Here is a 25,084-nt window from a genome sequence, read left to right as displayed (position 1 = left end):
ATTACCACATACAACGAAGCTGCCCCAGAAATCAAAAAGATCTTAAGGAAGTTTTGGCCAATACTACAGCCGAACAAACTTCTGAAGCATGCTATAGGACCAGCACCCAAAATAATCTTCAGAAAAAATCTAAACTTTAAACAAATGCTGGCCCCTAGCCAAATTAAAAGGAAGTCTGGAGATAATTGGCTAACAGAAAAAAGCAAAGGCTTTTTTAAATGTAATCGTTTGAATTGCAAAGGATGCGAGCACGCATATGACCCAAAAAAAAACACGAAATCGATACAGTCAAACACATTCCCACATAAAAAATGCAACATCAACAGACTTACCAACTGCAAGACTAGTTTTGTGGTATACCTACTAGAATGCCCGTGTAAACTTCAATACATCGGACGCACAAAAAGGACCTACAAAACTAGACTATTGGAGCATCTGAAAAACATAGAAGAAGGCTACAAAGATCATAGCTTATCCAGACACTTCAAATATTTCCATAAAAAAAAAACCTTACTTCTAAGAGGCACTATCCTTGAACATGTTCTAGCCCCGGCTAGAGGAGGGGACAGATTCCAAAAATTGAAACAAAGAGAATCATACTGAATACATTATATGGGCACTATGACCCCAGGAGGAATGAATGAAGACATAGACCTAGCAGCTTTCCTCTAATTAGCTACTCTTCAGCACCAATGTGCTGCAAATTACTTTTAAAAAAGTGAAACACTAGTCATTAGCTCTCACAACAGGTTCCATTTGGATGTTACTGATAGGATACATTATTAATATTATAATCATTCATTTTTTCTCCTAAAATGGGGGCACTCAGGCCCTTTACTTGAAGATGACTCAAGAGCACACGCAGGGGGCACCCAATGTCTAATAGGTAGTATGTACTATATTACATCCAAATATCTTATATTCTTTTTGCCCAGCCATCCAATATATATTAGAAATCTCTAGCTCATCACTGGAGCACGAAACAGTCCTTGTTGAACTGATAGAACACTCCTCCAACTTTCTTATTAAAGATATCCCAATAGCGGTTTATATTAACCAACACAATACAGAAAGCTACAGGTTACACTAGAAATTATACTTGATTCTAGAATATCAGCCCGTTTTTCACATTAGTCGATCTTTTAGTATAAGGAAGTACCTAGTAGGACCTCCCAGAGAGTATTGTCACACCACTGGCGTCCAGCCTTGCTTCAGACAGCGAGACAATTTTGTCCTTTCAAGCTAAGCCTTTTCCTCGTTTCACGCTGACAGTCTCGTAAATATACACAAACCGTTACCATGACAACACACGTACACTCTGACAATTCAGAACAGCTGCGCTTTTACGCTTTTACGAAGGAAAAAAGACGCCCACTCGAAGCCCTTTAAATTACAGCCATTTCTGCAAGCAAGCCACTACTTCCTCTGATGAAGAAGCACTTCTAACGCTTCGAAACGCGTAAGGATTATATTTAGAGAGTGTGGCTTTTCTCTTTTTTCGTCAGCGGCTGTCCCACGAACTTTTCACCAACATTCCACCACAGCGGCTTTTTAAGACTTTCATTCAGTACGCTTAACCTGACCATTGCCAGCGGCACTTCTGAGTGCCTTCTCACGACGCTACACGTTACACTCACAGCATTAACCGGAAAGATAATATTCTGCAATTTGCTAAACATTTATACATGCACACTTTGCTCTAATACAGCAACTGCCTATTGCACCAATTTGCAATTCAGGCCCAAATAGGGGATGTATACAGACTTAGTATATAACTGATACTGTCTGTTCATATACCTCCCATACATATACGCCTAGACAGTACATTTACTGCAGCTATCTCACCCAAGCAGGCAACACTTATATGTTTCAATTTACAAAGTCTCTCTTGCACATTATATTACTCATTGCTATTATGAAATAGGTGCTGATTTTTCTGTGTTCTAATAATTACCAGCGCACAGCACAATACAGCTACCAGCTGCTTTATTCATCCCAGCAGCAGACTTTATATATACTCAGAGTCCTGGTTCCATTGTTTCACTAACTTTGGCCTGTACACTTGTACAAACGTGCAGTGCTACTATCACCATATGATCTTTATTGGTACCTTTGGGACACTTTAAGATACTTTTGGGACTTGTTTACCAGCAGTTCTCACGCTTCAACTATACAATCACAAGAAAGAAATACTTGCTCTAAGCAACACCTGCGTAAGGTGTATAAAAATATATCTACACATTTTTACTTACCTCATATTGATTGAGGTCATTTTATGTGAGTGCATTTCCTATTTGTGTTTTGAATAAAATAAATTTTATCTATACAGTATCACGCTATGTACTTTTCTTTTTTCCTTGCCTAATTACATCGAATCCGGTGAGAGCCAAGATCACAATTGAACTACCATACTGCGGGGAGACACCAAGCCAACAACGCCAAAGATCGGGAGTTCTCCAAAGGGGGAAAGTGCCATACACAAGTCCGCACGGAAGACATCTACCAGGATATCTTCCAAGACAGGAGGAGAAACCTTAACGGACCGGAGAAATTTAAATCACATGCGCAGACATTACCTCATATGATTGAGGTACCCTCTGGTAAGAGAATACCACTTGTCGTTTAGAGTCCTCAGCTGCAGTTTGACCACCATTATCACTATTGACATTTTATGATATAGTTTGATTGCCTGAATGTGAAAATTACCAGGAACTTGTATATCTAAATAGCTATTACTCCTATTGACTTTTTTTGCATTACATCTTGGTAATCTAGGACTCTTGTCTCTATAATGTTTTAGAGATTTATACCGGTTGTTTGCAACTATAATAACTGATACTGATGACATATTGGACATAATATCATTTACAAACAATAGCATTTGGTATTTTTTGTAGCGCTGAATTCCTTTCGATATAGACTCTCTTTTATATATATATATATATATATATATATATATATATATATATATATAAACAAGCGGGGATACTTGCCTAGATGTGCTAATTTCCTATGCAAATATTTACATTGATTTAATTTTGAGACATGGAGGATTTAATTTCAGTTTTTTATCTCCCCCCATAATTTTAATGAATATATATATATATATATATATATATATATATATTTATAGCAGAGATGTGCACTCTCACTCCAATGCAACTTCCAGGGTGCTAGTAAAAACACAATATGCAGATACAAAAAACTTGCACTCACTGGGATTTTTAGTGATCAATTTTACTTGTAAAACATGTGACGTTTTGAGGAAGGGGATATATTATCCTCGAAACGTCACATGTTTTACAAGTAAAATTGATCACTAAAAATCCTAGGCCTAGATTTAGAGTTGGGCGGTAGCCGTGAAAACCAGCGTTAGAGGCTCCTAACGCTGGTTTTTACCGCCCTCTGGTATTTGGAGCCAGTCATTAAAGGGTCTAACGCTCACTTTCCAGCCGCGACTTTTCCATACCGCAGATCCCCTTACGTCATTTGCGTATCCTATCTTTTCAATGGGATCTTTCTAACGCCAGTATTTAGAGTCGTGGCTGAAGTGAGCGTTAGAAATCTAACGACAAAACTCCAGCCGCAGAACAAAGTCAGTAGTTAAGAGCTTTCTGGGCTAACGCCGGTTTATAAAGCTCTTAACTACTGTGCTCTAAAGTACACTAACACCCATAAACTACCTATGTACCCCTAAACCGAGGTCCCCCCACATCGCCGCCACTCTTTTTTAACCCCTAATCTGCCGACCGCCACCTACGTTATACTTATGTACCCCTAATCTGCTGCCCCTAACACCGCCGACCCCTATATTATATTTATTAACCCCTAACCTGCCCTCCACAACGTCGCCGCCAGCTACCTACAATAATTAACCCCTAATCTGCCGAACGCAAAGCGCCGCCACCTACGTTATCCTTATGTACCCCTAATCTGCTGCCCCTAACACCGCCAACCCCTATATTATATTTATTAACCCCTAATCTGCCCCCCACAACGTCGCCGCCACCTACCTACAATTATTAACCCCTAATCAGGCGACCGGAGCTCACCGCTAGTATAATAAATGTATTAACCCCTAATCCGCCTCACTCCCGCCTCAATAACCCTATAATAAATAGTATTAACCTCTAATCTGCCCTCCCTAACATCGCCGACAGCTAACTTCAAGTATTAACCCCTAATCTGCCGATTGGAGCTCACTGCTACTCTAATAAATTGTTTAACCCCTTAAGCTAATTCTAACCCTAACACTAACACCCCCCTAAGTTAAATATAATTTTTATCTAACGAAATAAATTAAGTCTTATTAAATAAATTATTCCTATTTAAATCTAAATACTTACCTGTAAAATAAATCCTAATATAGCTACAATATAAATTATAATTATATCTTAGCTATTTTAGGATTAATATTTATTTTACAGGCAACTTTGTAATTATTTTAACCAGGTACAATAGCTATTAAATAGTTAAGAACTATTTAATAGCTACCTAGTTAAAATAATTACAAAATTACCTGTAAAATAAATCCTAACCTAAGTTACAATTAAACCTAACACTACACTAGCAATAAATTAATTAAATAAAATACCTACAATTATCTACAATTAAACCTAACACTACACTATCAATAAATTAATTAAATACAATATCTACAAATAAATACAATTAAATAAACTAACTAAAGTACAAAAAATAAAAAAATATTTACAAACATTAGAAAAATATTACAACAATTTTAAACTAATTACACCTACTCTAAGCCCCCTAATAAAATAACAAAGCCCCCAAAATAAAAAAATGCCCTACCCTATTCTAAATTACAAAAGTTCAAAGCTCTTTTACCTTACCAGCCCTGAAAAGGGCCATTTGCGGGGCATGCCCCAAATAATTCAGCTCTTTTGCCTGTAAAAAAAAACATACAATACCCCCCCTCCAACCGTTTTTTTTTTACAGACAAAAGAGCTGAATTCTTTGGGGCATGCCCCACAAAAGGTCCTTTTAAGGGCTGGTAAGGTAAAAGAGCTTTGAACTTTTTTAATTTAGAATAGGGTAGGGCATTTTTTTATTTTGGGGGGCTTTGTTATTTTATTAGGGGGCTTAGAGTAGGTGTAATTAGTTTAAAATTGTTGTAATATTTTTCTAATGTTTGTAAATATTTTTTTATTTTTTGTAACTTAGTTCTTTTTTATTTTTTGTACTTTAGTTAGTTTATTTAATTGTATTTATTTGTAGATATTGTATTTAATTAATTTATTGATAGTGTAGTGTTAGGTTTAATTGTAGATAATTGTAGGTATTGTATTTAATTAATTTATTGATAGTGTAGTGTTAGGTTTAATTGTAACTTAGGTTAGGATTTATTTTACAGGTAATTTTGTAATTATTTTAACTATTTTAGCTATTAAATAGTTCTTAACTATTTAATAGCTATTGTACCTGGCTAAAATAAATACAAAGTTACCTGTAAAATAAATATAAATCCTAAAATAGCTATAATATAATTATAATTTATATTGTAGCTATATTAGGATTTATTTTACAGGTAAGTATTTAGCTTTAAATAGGAATAATTTATTTAATAAGAGTTAATTTATTTAGTTAGATTTAAATTATATTTAACTTAGGGGGGTGTTAGGGTAAGGGTTAGACTTAGCTTTAGGGGTTAATCCATTTATTACAGTAGCAGCGAGATTCGGTCGGCAGATTGGGGTTAATAATTGAAGTTAGGTGTCGGCGATGTTAGGGAGGGCAGATTAGGGGTTAATACTATTTATTATAGGGTTATTGAGGCGGGAGTGAGGCGGATTAGGGGTTAATAACTTTATTATAGTAGCGGTGCGGTCCACTCGGCAGATTAGGGGTTAATAAGTGTAGGCAGGCGGAGGCGACGTTAAGAGGGGCAGATTAGGGGTTAATAAATATAAAATAGTGGTCGGCTGTGTTAGGGGCAGCAGATTAGGGGTACATAGGGATAATGTAGGTAGCGGCGGTTTACGGAGCGGCAGATTAGGGGTTAAAAAAAATATGCAGGTGTCAGCGATAGCGGGGGCGGCAGATTAGTGGTTAATAAGTGTAAGGTTAGGGGTGTTTAGACTCGGGGTACATGTTAGGGTGTTAGGTGCAGACTTAGGAAGTGTTTCCCCATAGAAAACAATGGGGCTGCGTTAGGAGCTGAACGCAGCTTTTTTGCAGGTGTTTTTTTCAGCTCAAATTGCCCCATTGTTTTCTATGGGGGAATCGTGCACGAGCACGTTTTTGAAGCTGGCCGCGTCCGTAAGCACCGCTGGTATCTAGAGTTGCAGTGGCGTTAAATTATGCTCTACGCTCCCTTTTTGGAGCCTAACGCACTGAAAACCCAGCCATTCTGTGAACTCTAAATACCAGCGGTATTTAAAAAGTGCGGGGGGAAAAAAGCACGCGTAGTTAACGCACCCCTTTGGCCGCAGAACTCTAAATCTAGGCGCTAGTGAGTGTAAGTTTTTTTGTATCTGCATATATATATATATATATATATATATATATACCTGTATATATATATATATATATATATATATATATATATATACACCTGTATATTGTATATACTGTATATATATATATATATATATATATATATTATTTTTTTTACAGTATATATATTGTTTGTAATTCAAATTTATATAAAATTTACAACCAGTCATGTTAAGGGAATATGAAACCCATTTTTTTTTCTTTTGTGATTTAAAGTAGCATAGGTTTTTAAAAAAACTTCTGAATAAACCTTTATTATCAAATGAGCTTTATCCCATTGGTATTCTTTGTTGAAGGACCATAAATGCACTGCTTGAGCTAGCTGAGCACATCAGGTGACCGAATTACAAGAGATATATATGCATCTATTCAACATTGTATTTTTCCTCTCAATATTATTTTTTTTTTATAATTTTTATTGAGGTAACAATGGTATACATAAATAACATCATATTTATACTGTCATGGTAACATACCTGCATACATACATACATTTTTACACATTTAATACATAGGTATGTCTCAGAATAATAAACAACATACATTCCTAAACAGTAGGAAATACAGTAGGCCATGAGCGGTACCTCATTTTATATATAAGTATTTTAACATGGACAAAGCATAACATATCTAATGATAGTCATAAGACCTAGTTTTCGTACCCAATCTCTAAAAGAAAAGGCATAGGTCTTTGCGTGTCCATAATATAGATATTACCAAGGAAATGTGATACTCTAGACCTGCTTAACGCAGTGCATAGTAAGGCAACAGAAATAAGGATATTCTATATTCTATAGCATTGATTAAACCCATTTTCAAGAGGGGCAGGGCCACTCCTGAACCCTAGATATTTTATATAGATAGTATTGAGTTAGCAGCTTATAAGACCTTGCGTCTAACAATAACTATCCCTCAGAGTTAGTAAAATACACATACTCTCACAAATATGCAGTGACTCCTAGGTCTCAAAGGGTCTCAATAACACTATTTTAGGGTTGGGTAAATAACATCCTTAGCAAGGTAATGTTCATTTATATAGCACCTTGTCTAAAATAACACCATATAAAACTTTGTATAGATGCCATTGCAGTAATTGTCACCTGCTTTAAAGCAGTACTTTAAAGACCAAGGAAGCTTCCCCCATTTTCAAATAATATAAGTGCGCTTAGAACGTACCCTTCCAATGAGAAATATTAGCCTCTCTTGGACTGCTAGATATAGTGGTTTACTAGTTAGGGGGCATTATAGGGGAGGACTATTTATAGGGCAAAATGTAACTTCTATGACTGCTGCCATCCTAAAGAACATACTTAGATTACATAGGCTATTTCTAGTCCTCTGGTGACCACAAAACTTTTTATATATAACTAGAATTATAGATCCTTTGGTTAAAGGGCATCAGATATCTGCTGCGAAATACCCAGTGTACGTTGCGATGGAGTTTATATATGAATAAAATAAACATCTATTTAGCAAAATATTATACAAATATTACACTGAACATCCTGGAAACCATAAGTATCTGGCAAACCTCATTCACTTCGCTTGAGAACGAAATGAGAAAAGTCACTTCCCTTCACACAATTATACATAGTAGTTAAAGGAACATTGTAAAACAGAGCTATGTGAGATAACCAGCCTAAGGGCACAAATTTTCGCCCTGTATATACCGCTAGACTCAAGGGATGGGGGCAAAGGATTTTAAAGATTCATTTTGATTACATATCTTATCCGCTCTTTTAGAAACAAATAACAAGAAAAGCCCTTCACCCCGCAGCAAGCTCATAACCAGCGGCATATGAAATAGGGTGTACTATACATTGCCAGTCCTAGTCTAGATAGCAGAGGTTATATAGCCTAGATTACCAATAATAACTTTTAGCCATTCATTCATATTATATATATAAAAAAAAATATGTAAATGTTCAGCCAAACTATAGCTCATATTTCTATATATGCACACATATAATACGATTCCCAGTGATTTATAAATTGAACATAATACATCGGGTAAGAGGATAACTACAGCCAAGCTGGCGTAAGCTTTAGGGGACCAGTAACATAGAATATAAAGTGGAAGGCCTCATCTTCAAACCTTAAGGTCGTCAATAAAGTGCCCAAGTCCCAAACCTAGGGAGGCATATAGTTCAGAAGCAAGTTGCTATGCTATGTTATGCCTGGCCCGCAGGTCCAGGAGTCCCATTATACCAAAAACTTCACTTGACACCTACTTTTGCAAGAGTGCTGTGGCAATACGTGCAACTGGAAGACCTGATAGAGTCCTTTAGTGCCAAGTTTGTGGCTGGGTCTGTGTACACATCAGTACAGCTGCAGACCTCCTGCAGCCCATGTGCATCAACAGGGCCACGCATCCGGGAGCCGGCCACTCTCCCCGCCGCGACCCCACTGATAATGTCAGCCCAGTTATCGCTACCATAGTAAGTATCCGCTGTGTCTGCCATATCTCACGCGTCGACGGAGGGCCCTCAGCCAACGTTTGTATGCTTCTCAGGTGTCAGTACTTCCCAGTCCTGCACGACCATTAATCCACAAGCGTCTTCTGAGATTATCTCGGTAGCACCGCCTTCCAGCTGCTTCGCTTCAGATGGGACATAATTACTGAAAACATCCCCAGCACCCAGTAGGGTCTCGCCGTATATATCCCTCACCACTTCAGGCCCAGAAAAGACCCCTTCGGTACATCGGGCTCCTACGATTTCCATAAGGCGATCAAATCTGATATTTATTTGGCGCTCAGACTCAGCAAATAGAGCCTGTATTTTAGCATATAAATCTTCCTCCATGGTAGGAAAAGGTTCTGTGCAGAGATTCTAGGCTTACTCTGGTTTCCAAAAATGTGCAGATATTGCTAGTTGTTAGACAGAGAATTTGAATAGTCTCTGCTTACCCGGTTTTTCCGGGGGGGGGGGAGCTGACTCTCAATATTATTTTAATTACTAACCATTTTTCTCACTTGTATAAACTGACTGTGATGAAGTGAGCTCAAGATGTTAGAATTAAAACTATTGGAGCGTTAGACATTATTATTTTCAGTGGATAAGTGCAACTTTAATTGATCATCATCTTGTTATGCTTCACTTACATGTAGCAGTTGCTGAAGGGTGCTCAGATGAAGCATCAATATCATAAAAAAAGTCAATATTTTTTCTGCGTGTTTGACTGTCTTGGCTCCTTTTTACCCAAATCACTATCACTTGAGTTCACTAACAAGCAGATGGGGAACTTATCTAGCATGATTAAACACACATTTGTGTAGGTGAAACAAATTTGCTTAGTTTTTGAATAGCATTTAGAAATAATATGCATGACGGAGACATCACAAAATGCAAGTGCGCTGTGTTACCTGGAACACAAGGGGGTTGGCACTCTCTGAACTTTCCAAGAATTTGTGCACAATTTATTAGTACCATTGGGACGTTTCAGGGATATATCCCCTTCATCGGCAGAAGGAGTAAATAACTAATAAACTGTGCACAAATTCTTGGAAAATACAGTGAGTGACAGTCTCTTTGTGATTTTCATGTGCTTTTTGTCGGCACCCTGGTAACTGTCTTGTGAAGTGAGAGGGTGGAATATTGTTGGAAATGTGATATGTATATATATATATATATATATATATATATATATATATATATATATATATATATATATATATATACTGGAGCAGCAGGAAGCTCCAGCTGTCTTGGCTGTTAAGTTATTAATAATTATTAGAACAAAGAGAAATTGGGCATTGTATAATAAACACAGTGAAAATCTGATGCTTAGGTTACAAGGTAGGGGTTATAGTAATACTTTATTAAAACATAGTAAAAAAAAGTTGTGGATGACATCTCTAATTCTCTAGAGATAAACAGTTAAAATATTGAAATAGAAAACCCAATATAGATAAGAAGCCTTGTTTTGCTACAACTTGCAGCAGGGAATACTCCCAAAAATGCAACATTGTGAAAAAAAATAATACATATCTTAAAGGAAGACCCTGTTTTAGTTGTCAGGTGGGAGGGTAATCACTTCACTATTTTACATTTATTATAAAATTCACCACATTCTCTTGGTATCCTTTGTTGAAGGAGTAGCAATACATTACTGGAAGTTAGCTGAACAAATCAAGTGAGCCAATAATAAGAAGCATTTATAAGCAGCCACCAATCCACAGCTAGCTCACAGTAGTGCATTGCTGCTCCTGAGCCTACCTAGGTATGCTCTTCAATAAAGGATGCCAAGAGAATGAAGCAAATTAGATATTAGAAGTAAAGTTGAAAGTTGTTTAAAATTGTATGCTCTATCTGAATAATGAAAGAAAAAAATGTGGGTTTCATGTCCCTTTAAAAATAATGAAAATTATATATGATAATTGAATCAAAGAATGCCATTGAACACATTTTGAGATTTTTTTAACAATTATAAAACTACATGTTTTTATGGAATAAATCATCTTTTTTATATTTTTTTTCCTTTTTCTTTTTTTGGCTTTCCACTGAAAGCTCTTTCTATGCTTATACAGTAATAAATCATATTAAACCTGCACAGTGTAAATCATAATTTAAGTACACTGGATTTGCAAAAATCACATATGGGGTTAGGTTAAGGGGTTAAAAGGCTTTGGATTTTAATTAAAATGATAGCAAAACAGTGCTCTTTTGTTAAATCACACCCAGATGGACTGGGTAAACAAATAATTCACAATAGGAATAAATAAATTGTTAAAGTAAATGTCCCTTTAAAGGGACAATAAAATATATTAAACTTTCATGATTCAGATAGAGCACGCAATTTTAAACTACTTCCCAATTTACCTCTAATATTAAATGTGCATTTAGTATTTGGTAATTGAAGTGCACAGATAGCTGCTTCATAACTGGTGTTTCTGGCGAGCCTGCAGGTTCGCCAGAAACACGGGCCCTCAAGCTCCGTACAGAGCTTGATAAATGGGCCTCAGTATCAGAAATGTACTGCAAGAAGCCAGTTGGTGATTGGGGGCTGCATATATTTGCCTCTTGTCATTGGTTCATCAGATGTGTTCAGCTAACTCCCAGTAGTGCATTGCTACTCCTAAGCCTACTCTTCAGCAAAGGATATCAAGAATGAAGCAAATTTATATATAGAAGTAAATTAGAAAGTTGTATAAAATTGTATTCACAATCTAAATCATTAAAGTTTAAATTTGACTTTACTGTTTCCTTGTACACTTAGGGCCAGATTACGAGTGGGGCGCAAAATTGCACTTCCGCAAGCACAATATTTACGCTCCACTCGTAATACCAGTGCACGCAATAATGAGCTGGTATTGTTGTGACCCGCAATGCGAATGCAAGACCCGGCATGAGAACCTAGCGAAGTGAAGGGGGTAAGTAATGCAGTGATGGGCAGCACATGTTAAATATATATGTATATGATTATAATATAATAAGCATACAGTATATTAACACATAAATATATTTGTATATAAGCATTTACATCTATATTTACAGAGAACACACAGTTCCCAATAGACCACAATGTAAAGGCACTTTTCAGTGCTGTTTTTTTCTAACACCCCTCAGCAGCCACTTTTAATTCCTAAAAACCGCTTCCTGCAGGTATTTTTTATTAATAAAAAAAAATGTAGCATTACCCTTTAATTTGGGGCCAATTGGGCCACTTTTTTAAAAAATTAACCTGAGATCTGTAATGGTGGGTTATTTATCGCACGACCATAAACGGGCAAATTTGTCTGTTTATGGGCGTGCAATAAATTAGCACTCCACTTTTAATCTAGCCCTTAATCTCTTGTTCAAAAAAAGGTTTTGTAAAAAGGGACCAAATGTATGCATTATTCTATTGAGAATATAACTGCCATAAATACTAGAAATTAGTTTTTTAAATACCATCCCTATGACAATTTCAAATGATAAACTGGTCAAAACAAATACCAAATTCATAGAAACGCATCCTTACTCTACAGAATACACAATGTACTGTACATAGAAATGACCATAAGCATAAATAAATGTATAATGCTTCCTTTGGTACCCAGTTTTGTTGCATAACATAATGATTAAAGGATGAAAATAAAAAATAGCAACGTAGTACAATGGATTATGTTAATTTTAGGAACCTTATAAAAAAAAAAAAACTGGTTGGAAATAACTAAGAAAATCTCAGCCATGTGGAAATTGTTTTCCACTTAATACTGTCTGTTTGATTTTTAAGATGGAAAAGAAAAACAAGCTTCTAGATATCTAAGGAGAAGCAGATGTATTGTAAAATAAACACAGTTTTGTAAAAAAACAACATTCACCAAAATACAACATGTAGATTTACCTCTTCATATTTAGATAAAAAGATTTTGTGTGAGCTTTGGGTTTGTTTTTGTCTTAGTGCATATGTTCAGTATATGAGGCACTAATAAACTTATTAGATATGCAATACATATTCACCTATTTATTGTTAAGAAAACAAATTCATAAAATAGAAAAAAAAATATCTTCTGTAGTATCAATGTGTTTGGATTTATAAAGTAAAAGGGTACATTTTGATGGATCAGCATGAGCATGTTGATTTAAATAGCATTCCAATGTACTTCTATTATCTAATTTGCTTCATTTTCTTGGTATCCTTTGTTAAAAGTAGACATGCATTTGTCTATTTCGGGAGTAACAGTATGCCAAAGATGGTGACTGCCAGCGGAATTCTGCTATTTGTGCGGATCTTAGTGTGTTGCACAAGAAGAAATCCAGTTTAGAAAATAGACTAATGCTAGCGGCCACCCTCTTAGGCATTATTTTGCTCCCAAAGTAGATGAATGCACGTCTATTGAAAAGCATATATAGGTAGGCTCAGGAGCAAAGTAGCTGCTAATTGGTGACTGCACGTAAATGCCTCTGATTATTGGCTTACCAAATGTGCTCAGCTAGCTCCCAGTAGTGAATTGCTGTTCCTCCAACAAAGGATACCAAGAAAATGAAGTACATTTGATAATAGAAGTAAAATGAAAAGGGTTTTTTCAAAATCGAATGCTCTGAATCATAAAAGAAACCTTTAAACCATATGGTGTAGTGAAGGTGAAGGGAAGGGAAATACATTTAATTTGTCTTTACACGTGGAGAATAAGATTAGAAGAATAAAAAAATAAAATTAAAATAAAGCCATGTGGTATTTATGTAAACTTAAGTTTAGCACTAGACAAATTAATAAATAATTTAAATTGGGTTAATTACCAGCATTCACATTGGGAGCATCATATTGATACTTATCGCTAGATGAAAAAAAATATGTAAAACACTCAAAGTCCTTAAAAAAAAAAGATACAAGGTGCTAACTGTGGGGAGTGTCATACAGGTGTATTAACAAGACTGATGTGACCTCTTAATATTTTCTTGGTACACAGAAATCATTCCTAGTTCATATTCAGAATATTCTGCATCCTGTTACCCTGCTGAATAAATATTTATTAAACCCCAGAGCACTATGACCTTTATTTAGGGGTAATTTATGGCATTATCTGATCTGATTTGTTAAAGCTATGGAGATTATAAAGTAGATTTGCAACGTTTCGATATTAAGATAACCACTCAGCTGACAGGGATCAATAATCAATTTTACAGCCAAGTGGTCAGGGTTTATCACTAGTATAAATAGCGAGGAAAACGTTTGTTATTTCTAAAGTGGTGACAATCATTTATATTTAGAATGTATTCAGATGCAAGTGATCACGATTTAAAATACATTGCAGATATGAATTTTTGTGCAGTATTCTCTGTGATGTTATTTTTTGAGTGAATACTTCAGTATTGACACCGTTTCTTAAATAATCTATTACTTTTTTAAATAATCATAATTGAATATATCTAAATTAAAACATTTGAATCATATAAAATAAGGTTTTTATTACTCAATATATAGCAGACTGCTTAAATCTGATACCAGTTTAATGCCACAATTCCCATTTCCATACTGTACGTTCCACGACTGATGCTGTTGTACACATGCTAAACGCAGTCACAAGTGGGCATGACGCCAGACAGTGACTTACCACGACTGTCTCTGCCCCCTTTAGAAAAAAACAGGAGACACACATAAATATCTCCAGTTCTAACCCTGGAAGGCGTTTCTCTAGAAGCTGTGCAGTTCATCACACAAGCTGCTCACAGACCTGGAGAGAAGAGAAGCGCAGGAGAAACGTGTTGCAGCTGTTCTCAGAATATTTACCAGACTCTAAGCAGTGAAGTATCTCTGAGCTTTTGAAGGTAATCTCAGGCACACGGCTATCAGCATGCATCTCCTTAATAGTCCTCAGAATTCCATCCAAAATACTTTTGCAAACAACACCAGCTGGAAACCTGTTTGGAACCAAGATAATACATTCACTACCATTTTCCCTATTCTTCCCAACATCAGCATTAATTCTAGCGCAAGCAATCATTCTGATTTGCAATATAGAAATGAAGAAGTGGCAAAAATTGAAATAGCAGTATTAGCCATAATCTTTATAGCTGCTGTGGTGGGCAACTGCAGTGTGCTGCTAGGTCTCTACAAGTCCAAAAAGAAGATGTCAAGGATGCACCTATTCATCAAGCACTTAAGTATAGCAGACCTGGTAGTAGCTTTTTTCCAGGTCCTACCCCAGCTGTGCTGGGACATCACTTACCGTTTTTATGGTCCAGATGCCATGTGCAGAATAATTAAGCACCTCCAAGTTTTTGGGATGTTTGCCTCAGCTTATATGTTGGTGGTTATGACAGCTGACAGGTACATAGCTATCTGCCACCCTCTGAAGACTCTCCACCAGCCCACAAAAAGATCATACGTGATGATAACAACAGCTTGGCTCCTTAGCTTTATTCTTAGCATCCCCCAGTACTTTATATTCTCTCTTAGCGAGGTGAAAGAGGGCACAAACATATATGATTGCTGGGGGCACTTTTTGCCATGGGGATTAAAAGCTTACATCACTTGGATGACCACTGGCATCTTCATTGTACCAGTGTTAATCCTCTTGACCTGCTACGGGTTTATCTGCTACAACATTTGGAGAAATATCCAAGTCAAGACAAAAAAGGAAGAGACTGAAGGAACAAGGAAGAGTGGACTATTGTCCACATCAGTTAGCAGTGTAAAAACCATATCCAGAGCTAAGATCAGGACAGTAAAAATGACTTTTGTAATCGTTTCTGCATATGTCATTTGCTGGGCTCCATTCTTCACCATTCAGATGTGGTCTGTCTGGGATCCAAACTTCACATGGGTTGGTAAGTGTTTATTATTCTGAAAACTGATAACTATAGGAATATGCATTCAAACACTTAAGAGTCAGACTAAATGTACATTTGTGTGCAATTTGACGTGTTGGTATTTCTCTTTAGTGTGATATCAAAAAGAAACAAAATAATTTGTGTAGCAAGGGTTAATGTCATTTAAAGTAACGTTTTATTACTAGAATAAAATGATTCTTCGTTTCTGGGAAAAATAAGTTACTTTATGGTCCTTTTAACAACTTAGTGTCTCTAGTGAAATATTTCTCATTAATTGTTAAATGGATATAGTTACAGTGAGTAAACTGTTAAATCAGTAGCTGAAGCCTGAAGTGGACTTTAGCTGGCATGTGAACTGTTAATTAAAGGCTTGTCCATATGCTGCTGGGATGACATGTGGATGTTTGAAAGCTGCAGCATGTAATTCCTACAATCAAAACAACATGCTACAATTCATTAATATTATTGTTGGCAGAAAGCAATCCAAGGGAATGTACTAGTTACAAGTTCAAAAAAAGCATTAAAAAAAAAAAAAAGCAGAAAACAAAAACCAGAGTGGTTGTTTTAATTAACCAGTTTTACCATTTGCAGTTATAATTGCAGCTAATTAATTAGAGCTACTATTTTTTTAGACTCAACAGATTTTATATTTGTATGCCCCCACTTCTCTCTCTCTCTCTTCAAATTTAACAGCGTATGACATAATGGCTTTGCTGATTGAATACACCACCGACTATGCACTGTCCAAAGCTGCATTAAATATTAATTGTAAAATATTTTTTATATGTAAACAAATATTTGATTATTTATGTAGTTAATCTAGTACATCAGAAATTGCTTTTTTTTAATCTACAAGTCAGTCCTCCGTTCTTCTGCTTTAGTGGTGAGGAACTGGTTGTTTAACTACAGTATGTGGACTTAACTTAATTGGACTTGAACTTTTATCACATCATTCAGAGTTCAAGTGTAAAAAGGACTATTACATCAAAGTTAGTTTATTTTCCACTTTAATTTAGTAGTGCTTATTTATGTTTTGATTCTTGCAGGATAAAAAAAAACATGCTTTATTCCAGTGTTTTTCAAATGTGTTTAATTATGAAACACTTATTGGCTTTAAATGTATTGACAGACCCCTGTCACCACTAAAACATGAACTCAAGGAAACTATAGTATCTGGTCCATCCCCTGAAATACCCAATCACTTTAGTATATGGTTTAGGTTGATGAGTAAAAGACAGTGAAGTGTCTCTGATAATAATACTGTGGTTATTCGTTTGGAATAAGCTATTAGATATAGATAGTATAGTATTAGATCCCTGGCATAAAACTCAAACTGCAGTATCTGATGACACTGTTCATATGTGAATGCTGAACTTAGTGTTGATTCTTAATTGTTTCATGATTTATTTATATTACAAAACTCCAAATTTGTACTTATGATCATTTCTGTGAACATAGGAACTTTCTAACTGCAGTTTTGCTTTAAATAAAGTTTCATTTTATAAAAAAAAATAAGATGTGTTGTAGGAATACAAACACAAATGAATGAAACTAGTACATATAAACTAAAATATCTTCTAAAATGAGAGATTAAATGTATCTCTAAAGATCTCATTCATAATCCCTCATTTAAACAGTTTATAATTGACCATAAGGACCATGTTGCTTTAATGCAATAACTCCAAAAGAGTGACACCCTTTTTTGGACCATTGAGCGTTTTGTAATGTTATGGTGTCATTTCACATATTGCTGATTATTTGAAATCATCTCTATCAATTTCCAATTAAAAGTTGTTGTTTTTTCAAACTGTGTTGTTAATTAATATTGTGCACATTTTGCTTTAAAATCAAATCAAATATTATGGCTTACTTATGCAATTGATATGTTGATGCGTTGACACTGAGGGCTGCACATTTAGTAGGTATTTTTAAATAAACAAATTAATATAAATATTTTTTTTGGGAAACCAAAAAAGTCACAGCCACAACTTTTTTTAATTTAGTTGATAAAAATAACTTAAGTTCATTCACTAATATGGATGTCACTTGACAATTGAAGGCACAGAGAGTGGAAGCTCCTCAGTTTAAAGATGTGTTCATGGCCATGCCTTTATTGGAGGGGTTTTATTCCACTCTTCATGCAATCTACCTTGAACATATATACATAATGTTTTTTAAGTAATTTACTGTTGCATAGATAACAATCAAGTACCCATATTTAGGTCTTTATATTATTTGGGAGCTACCAAACCTCAAAAGATGTGCGTCTGGTCATTCTACATGGTAAAAAAACAATATACAGACACTTTTAAACCCACACACTATTGATGTTTTGATACCCACCTTGGGCATTTAGCATATATTTTTTTCTGGTGATACACATTACCCCAGTGATCATTTAATAAACACAAAATCTTAGGAACTTACATAGTTCAATTTTATTATTTCCTAGACACAAGTCAATCCTCTTTTTACCCTCTGTGCATAACTGCATTACACTAGCACTACTGTCATATCTGTGCTTGATGTGGATATCAATTCTCAAGATCAGATGTGGCACTAGGCACTGGCAGTAATATTGTAGGAGATCAAATGATCAAATGTATAAAAATAATCATTGCATTATGTCACATGACCAAGCAGGTCTGTTTGAGTAGCAGTGACACCAGGCAACTACTTACTTCAGATAATGACAAATCTGGCCCTGATGTTTCTCTGAAATGTGAAACATTTTCTTTACATTTAGATTAGGACAGGAAGATAAAAAGAAAATAATCACTAATATAGTTGTTTTTGAACAATGTTACCACAAAAGAAATTCCTTGATAGAAGTTGTATTAAAAAATGTATGAGATAATATTAGGTAGGTTATTGATATTTGAAACTAATAAACTGTTTTTGAAGAAGGTCAGGAGATACTTATTTGGAAAATGTAATTTGTATGTTAAACAATCACACTTCATAGCAAACCATTTATTTGTCTATGAGAACTTAGTAAATATACATTGTTGTACACATGTAAATAAGATATACTTAAATAATTTAATTATATTGAACATGCAAAATAATATACTAGCAGGAATTGTTGTAAACAGCTTTTCAATTAGATTAATTGGTCATTAAAGTATTCTTACATATTTAGACACAGAAATTATAGTATTTTTAGCATAACTAAAATTTTCTTTAGTGGTTAAGACAGATCATACAATTATAAGCAACTTTTCAATTTACTTCTATTATCTAATTTGTGCTCTTGGGCCTCCATTACATATGCAGCGTCGCCCGCAAAATCCTCCACCGCCAGATTTCACGCGATTTTGGTATTACATATACATCCTAGAACACAAGTTACGCGCGTATATTTCACCCTTCGGACATATTTTTTTTTTACCCATAGACTAACATAGAACAGCCACGCAATTTGGTATCCAATATACAGCGTAAGGACTTATGCGCTCAGAATTCAGAGAATCTACACCATTCTTATCTCGCCACAAATTGCAGGCGCAGTAACACTTGCACTGACCAAAAAAGCAACGTAACTCCCTGAAGGCCTAACAAACGCATGCGCAATCACATACATATCAGCCGCAAATCTCTAACAGTTAAACCTCTTCTAAGCATTTATTATTCCTGCCCCTGCAAGTGTGTGAATAGCGTAATTACGTGTCGCATTTGTATTTGAAAACGCGGCTCATTTTTACTAGTGTTAGCCTAATTTGCAGAAAACTACTCTTTATTGACACTTTCCGTGGACAAAATACTGGTGTAAGTTACTTACGACGACTGAAATGTGTATTTGCGCACATTTCAGAAGATCACCAGTTTGTCCTACTTACGCCAGTTTAGCATCTAACGGTGCAGTATATGTAATACCCCAATGTGCAAGGTGAAATTACGGCCGGCGCAGGTTCCGACGCTTGCGCTGAAACCTGCGCCATACATGTGATTGGGCTCCTGGTGTCCTTTGTTGAAAAACATACTCAGGTAGGCTCAGGAGCTGGAAATTAGCTGCTGATTGATGGCTGCACATAAATGCCTCCCGTTATTGGCTTACTGGTGTGCTTAGCTAACTCCCAGAAGTGCATTGCTGCTTTTTCAATAAAGGATACCAGGAGAATGAAGCAAATAGATAAAATAAGTAAATTGGAAAGTTGATTAAAACATTAGGCTCTGTCTGAGTCATAAAAGATATTTTTTTTGGCTCTCATGTCCCTTTAAGGAAAACATTTGCCTCTATTCCGAATTTTATTTCATAGAAGAATAACCTTTTTTACTCTATGTCCCATCACATACACCTAAACATTAACAATGACTATAAATATGCTTAGTCCTATTTAATAAATTAACTGTCAATAATGTAGGGACCTTTACAAAGAAACAGATTATATTGTATGTCTGTTTTTCATTAATATTAGCATAGTTATGTTGAGAAAACTTTAACTCTACATTAAAGTGATGTAAAAATCAACATTGAAATGTGCATGAATACATTTCAATTTTAAATATAAACATTTTTGCAATAAACTTCCATTAGCTAAAGTTCTTCTAGGAAAAGCGATTACTGATTTTCAGTGGCATACGCACATATGCTGTGAGGGATTGTGCAACATTATTCAAGTTCAGAGAGCTGACAGTAATATTTATTGCATCAGTGAAGTCTAAATGTGTGCCATGCAAGTCACTGCTGCACTCTAAGAAGCTGTAGTGTTTAGATGCTGGTGCACATAGCATTCACAGCATATGTCAGTATGCCACTGAAAAATAGTTATAACTTTTACTAGAAGTATTTGCTTCAACTTAAAATTGAAATGTACCAATAACATTTAAGTTTTGACCATTCTATCCCTTTAAATGTTTCTGTTTCCTTTGTTTCCATGTATACTAATAATTTTTATTTTTTTATTTTTTAGAGTCTGAAAATGTTGCAGTTACTGTGACTGCTCTGTTGGGTAGCCTGAATAGCTGCTGCAACCCTTGGATATATATGTTTTTCAGTGGACATCTATTGCAGGATTTCATACGTTCTTTTCCCTGTAGAAAGATAAAAAATGCACTGTATAAAGAAGATTCTGATAGTAGCACCAGGCGACAAACCTCTTTTACCAGACTCCAGACCAGAAGTCCTTCCAACAGCATAGACAATTGGAAAGAGTCACCTAACTCCACAAGATCCACCAGATTATTATACATACAAACTTGATAATGTGAGCATTGAAAATGACAGCACCAAAAATGCAAACATGGTTTAAAAGACTAAAGCGCACAATCTGCAATTACTGTGTTATATATAAAATAAGGGTCAGGAATTTTAAAGGTTAGATAATATATATACAAGTATAAACTATGTCACAAGTTGCCATTAACCAAACGTATTTGTACACTTTCTATAACTTACATTAGAAGGAGGGGACAAGAATAAACATATATGTGTGTTTATTTTTTAAGATGTTTTAAAGTGGGATCAATTGACAAATATTTTTGTGTAAAAAGTGTATCAAGACTTTTATGAAACTTTTACATGTATAGAATTGCTAAAGATGTTACCCTATATAATATTTCTAATTAACAACCATTAAAGGGCTAGTCTAGTCAAAATTAAACTTTTATGATTCAGATAGAGCATGCAATTTTAAGCAACTTTCAAATTTACTCCAATTATCAATTTTTCTTCATTATGGGCCGGTTCCTCAGCCTACAATCCTGCTTTTTCAAATAAAGATACCAAGGGAACAAAGAAAAATTGATAATAGGAGTAAATTAGAATGTTGCTTAAAATTGCATGCTCTGTCTGAATCATAAATGTTTAATTTTGACTAGACTATGCCTTTAAGTTAAACTGCCTGCTTGTAAATGTTCTGTAAAACTTGTTACTTTATTTTGAAGGGGGAATGTAAATAGCATAGTAATAAATGTCATAACTAACATAGTAACATAGAAGATGAGTTTGATAAAAGACCGAAGTCCATCAAGTTCAACCTATACAAATCTAAAATACTTAGAAAAAGTTCCAGTTAAATTTAAATAATCCCACTAAAAGGTGACCCATTTAATACTAACAATCATATCCATGAATTTTGTTTCTAGACATAAATGTATCCAAACAATTTTTAAATGTATCTATGGTATTGGCATTCACTACCTCCTTTGGTAATGAGTTGCACAATTTTATTGCTCTTACAGTGAAAAAACGTTTCCCTTGCAGGAGATTAAATATCCTTTCCTCCAACCTTAAATTGGGACCTCTTGTCAAAAACAATTTTTTTGGAATAAACCGAGCTTCTGCCATTTTTGTATATGGGCCTTGAATATATTTATATAAAGTAATCATGTCACCTCTCAAGCGCCTTTTTTCTAAAGAAAACAGACCCAGTTTGGCTAGCCTCTCCTCATAACTTAAATTCTCCATTGCCCTTATTAGCTTTGTGGCCCTTCTCTGAACTTTTTCTAGTTCTGCAATATCTTTTTTTGCAATTGGTCCCCAGAACTGCACTCCATACTAAAGGTGAGGGATTTATATAGTGACAGAATTATGCTTTCCTCCCTTGAATCAATACCTCTTTCAATACATGCTTGTATCTTATTAGCCTTTGTAGCCACTGCCCTGCATTGTGCACTCATCTTTAGCTTGTTATCTAATACTACTCCAAAATTACTTTTCTCCTCTGTTTGGCTAAGTCTTGTCCATTTAAATAATACGTTGCCTGCTTATTTTTACTTCCAAAATATAGAACCTTGCATTTTCCCATATTAAATCTCATTTTCAGTTTACCTCCCCATACTTAAATTTTTTCCAGATCCCTTTGTAACGAAAGTTCATCCTGCTCTGACCTAATAACCTTACTTAACTTAGTATCATCTGCAAAAATAGAGATGTCTCTATTTAATCCTTGCTCCAATTCATTTATAAAAATATTAAAATGAACAGGGCCCAGTACTGATCCATGGGGGACTCCACTAATTATCTTTGTTCAATCTCAGTATGATCCATTCACTACTACTCATTGCTCCCTATCTTTTATCCAGTTATTTATCCATGAGCTAACATTTTTAGCTATTCCCAGTCCCTTAATTTTGTGCATTGATCTCTCATGTGGCACTGTATCAAATGCCTTTGCAAAATCTAAGTATATCACATCAACTGATTCCCCTTTACCTATATTTTTACTTACTTCCTCATAGAATCTAATTAGATTAGTTTGACATGATCTATTTCTCATAAAACCATGCTGATTTGAACTCATAATCTTGTTTACACGAATGTGCTTATCTATAGACTCCCTTATAATCCCTTCAAATATCTTCCCCACTATTTGATGCCAGACTAACTGTTCTATAGCTTTCTGGATCATCCCTGCTTTCCTTTTTGAAGAGTGGCACCACATCAGCTTTACGCCAATCCTGGGATACCATGCCTGAGGATAATGAGTCTTGAAAAATTAAGTGTAGAGGTTTGTCTATAACCGTGCTAAATTCCCTTAACACCATTGGGTGTATTTCATCTGGGCCTGGAGTTTTATTTACCTTAATATTACCCAGTTTTTTTCCTGATATCCTATATACATAACACAGTTAATGGTATGGGCTGGCATGTTCTAGTTTGTTCCAAAGTATTGTCCATTGGTTCCTCTCTTGTGTATACTGAAGAAAACAACTGGTTTATTACCTCAGCCTTCTCCCTGTCACTGTTAACCATGCTGCCCTCCAATCATTTTAATGTACCTATATTGTCCTTAGATTTTTTGCTATTTATGTACTTAAAGAACCTTTTAGGGTTATACTTAGAATCCTTTGCAATTAATGTTTCATTTTCAATTTTGGCTAATTTGAATCCATTTTTGCATACTTTGTTATATTCCTTATAAATATGGTATGTTGAGTCTGTACTATTTTCTTTGAATAATTTGAATGCCCTACATTTTTTTTATTTAGCCACATTGGCTTGGATTTTTTATTATATAACCATATGGTATTTGTTGATATGTATATTTATTTAACAAAATTTTAAATATCCATTTATCCTCTGTATTTTTATTAGATAATACTTTGTCCCAATTTATGTTATTTAATGATTTCCTTAAATCATTGAATTTTGCTTTCTTAAGATTAAAAGCCTTAGCTAAACCTTTAAGACACTGCTTATGAAAAGAGATTTAAAATGTGATCATGTTATGATTACTGTTACCTAAATGTTCTCTGACTTCTATGTTTGATATTATATCTGTATTATTTGATAGCTCTAAATCCAACATAGCTTTACTACTAGTTGGCTCCTCTATTAATTGTGAAAATAAGTTATCCATGAGAACGTTTAAAAATATATCCCCCTTAGCGGAATTACTAGTTTCATTGGCCCAGTTAATATCAGGGTAGTTAAAATATCCCATAATTACAGCACTGTTATTAGCTATTTGCATTAGTAGTTAAGTTTCCTCCAGGTCACTAATGTTGGGGGGGCTTGTAGCATCTTCCAAGTAATATTTTTTATGTTTTTTTCCTCCACTCTTTATTTCAACCCACAGGGTCTCTACATTGTAACCTGTATCATAGATATCTTCCCTTATTGTAGGTTTAAGGTTAGGTTTACATGCAGATTCCTCCACCTCTTTTATTATTCCTGTCCCTCCTAAATAAAGTATACCCCTCTACGTTAACTGACCAGTCGTGTGAATCATCCCACCAACTAAGAGCTCCAGCTCCCCCATTTTACTTGTCATGCTTCTTGCATTTGTTGTCATATATTTAATTTTTATGTACTTTCTGCTGCTACTTGGTGTGCTTTCCTCCATACTTTCCAATATGACGTTTCTTAAGTCATCCCTTCCTTGAGATATTATAGGATTGACATATTCATAGACTGATCTCTCTGTTCTACATACCTTTGTATGGATAATGCTTCATATATGCCTAAGAATCAAAACATCACAAAGTAAAAATCACATAAAGAAAAAAACATACATTTTTTTAATATCATATAAGATGACATATTATGAAAGGCACATATCAGTATCATTCATTTATCATGACATGCTACATCTTTACACATTATTATTATTTTTTAAACTGAAGGTGTTATTCTAAAATTAACCTTATAGTACTGGAACCTTAAAGCCGTTCTACTTTTATGCAGCTAAATATGTTTTCTGGCAGTAGAATGTGCCTTATTGACTAACATAATTAATAAATAAAAGCTCCAATTTTGTAAACATTAGCTTTTAAAACAAATCTTCAAAAAAGACAATTTAAGAGCAAAACAGAGCAAAAATCACTAAAACAAAGTTTGAAGGCATGTTTGATAAATGTTGCCTAAA

General features: G+C 34.9%; 1 protein-coding gene across 1 annotated transcript; it reads left to right on the top strand.

Annotated features, from left to right (window-relative positions):
- Positions 1-14,640: 14,640 nt before the first annotated feature.
- Positions 14,641-24,988, top strand: AVPR1A (arginine vasopressin receptor 1A). The gene is made up of 2 exons (XM_053716940.1): positions 14,641-15,770; positions 20,687-24,988. Exons 1-2 carry the CDS (start codon positions 14,795-14,797, stop codon positions 20,974-20,976), a joined length of 1,266 nt encoding a protein of 421 aa, XP_053572915.1. The 5' UTR covers positions 14,641-14,794; the 3' UTR covers positions 20,977-24,988.
- The last annotated feature ends 96 nt before the right edge of the window (positions 24,989-25,084 follow it).

Source organism: Bombina bombina, chromosome 6 (genome assembly GCF_027579735.1).
Source record: "Bombina bombina isolate aBomBom1 chromosome 6, aBomBom1.pri, whole genome shotgun sequence".
Taxonomy (NCBI): Eukaryota; Metazoa; Chordata; class Amphibia; order Anura; family Bombinatoridae; genus Bombina; species Bombina bombina.
This window is presented reverse-complemented; position numbering and strand designations above follow the sequence as displayed.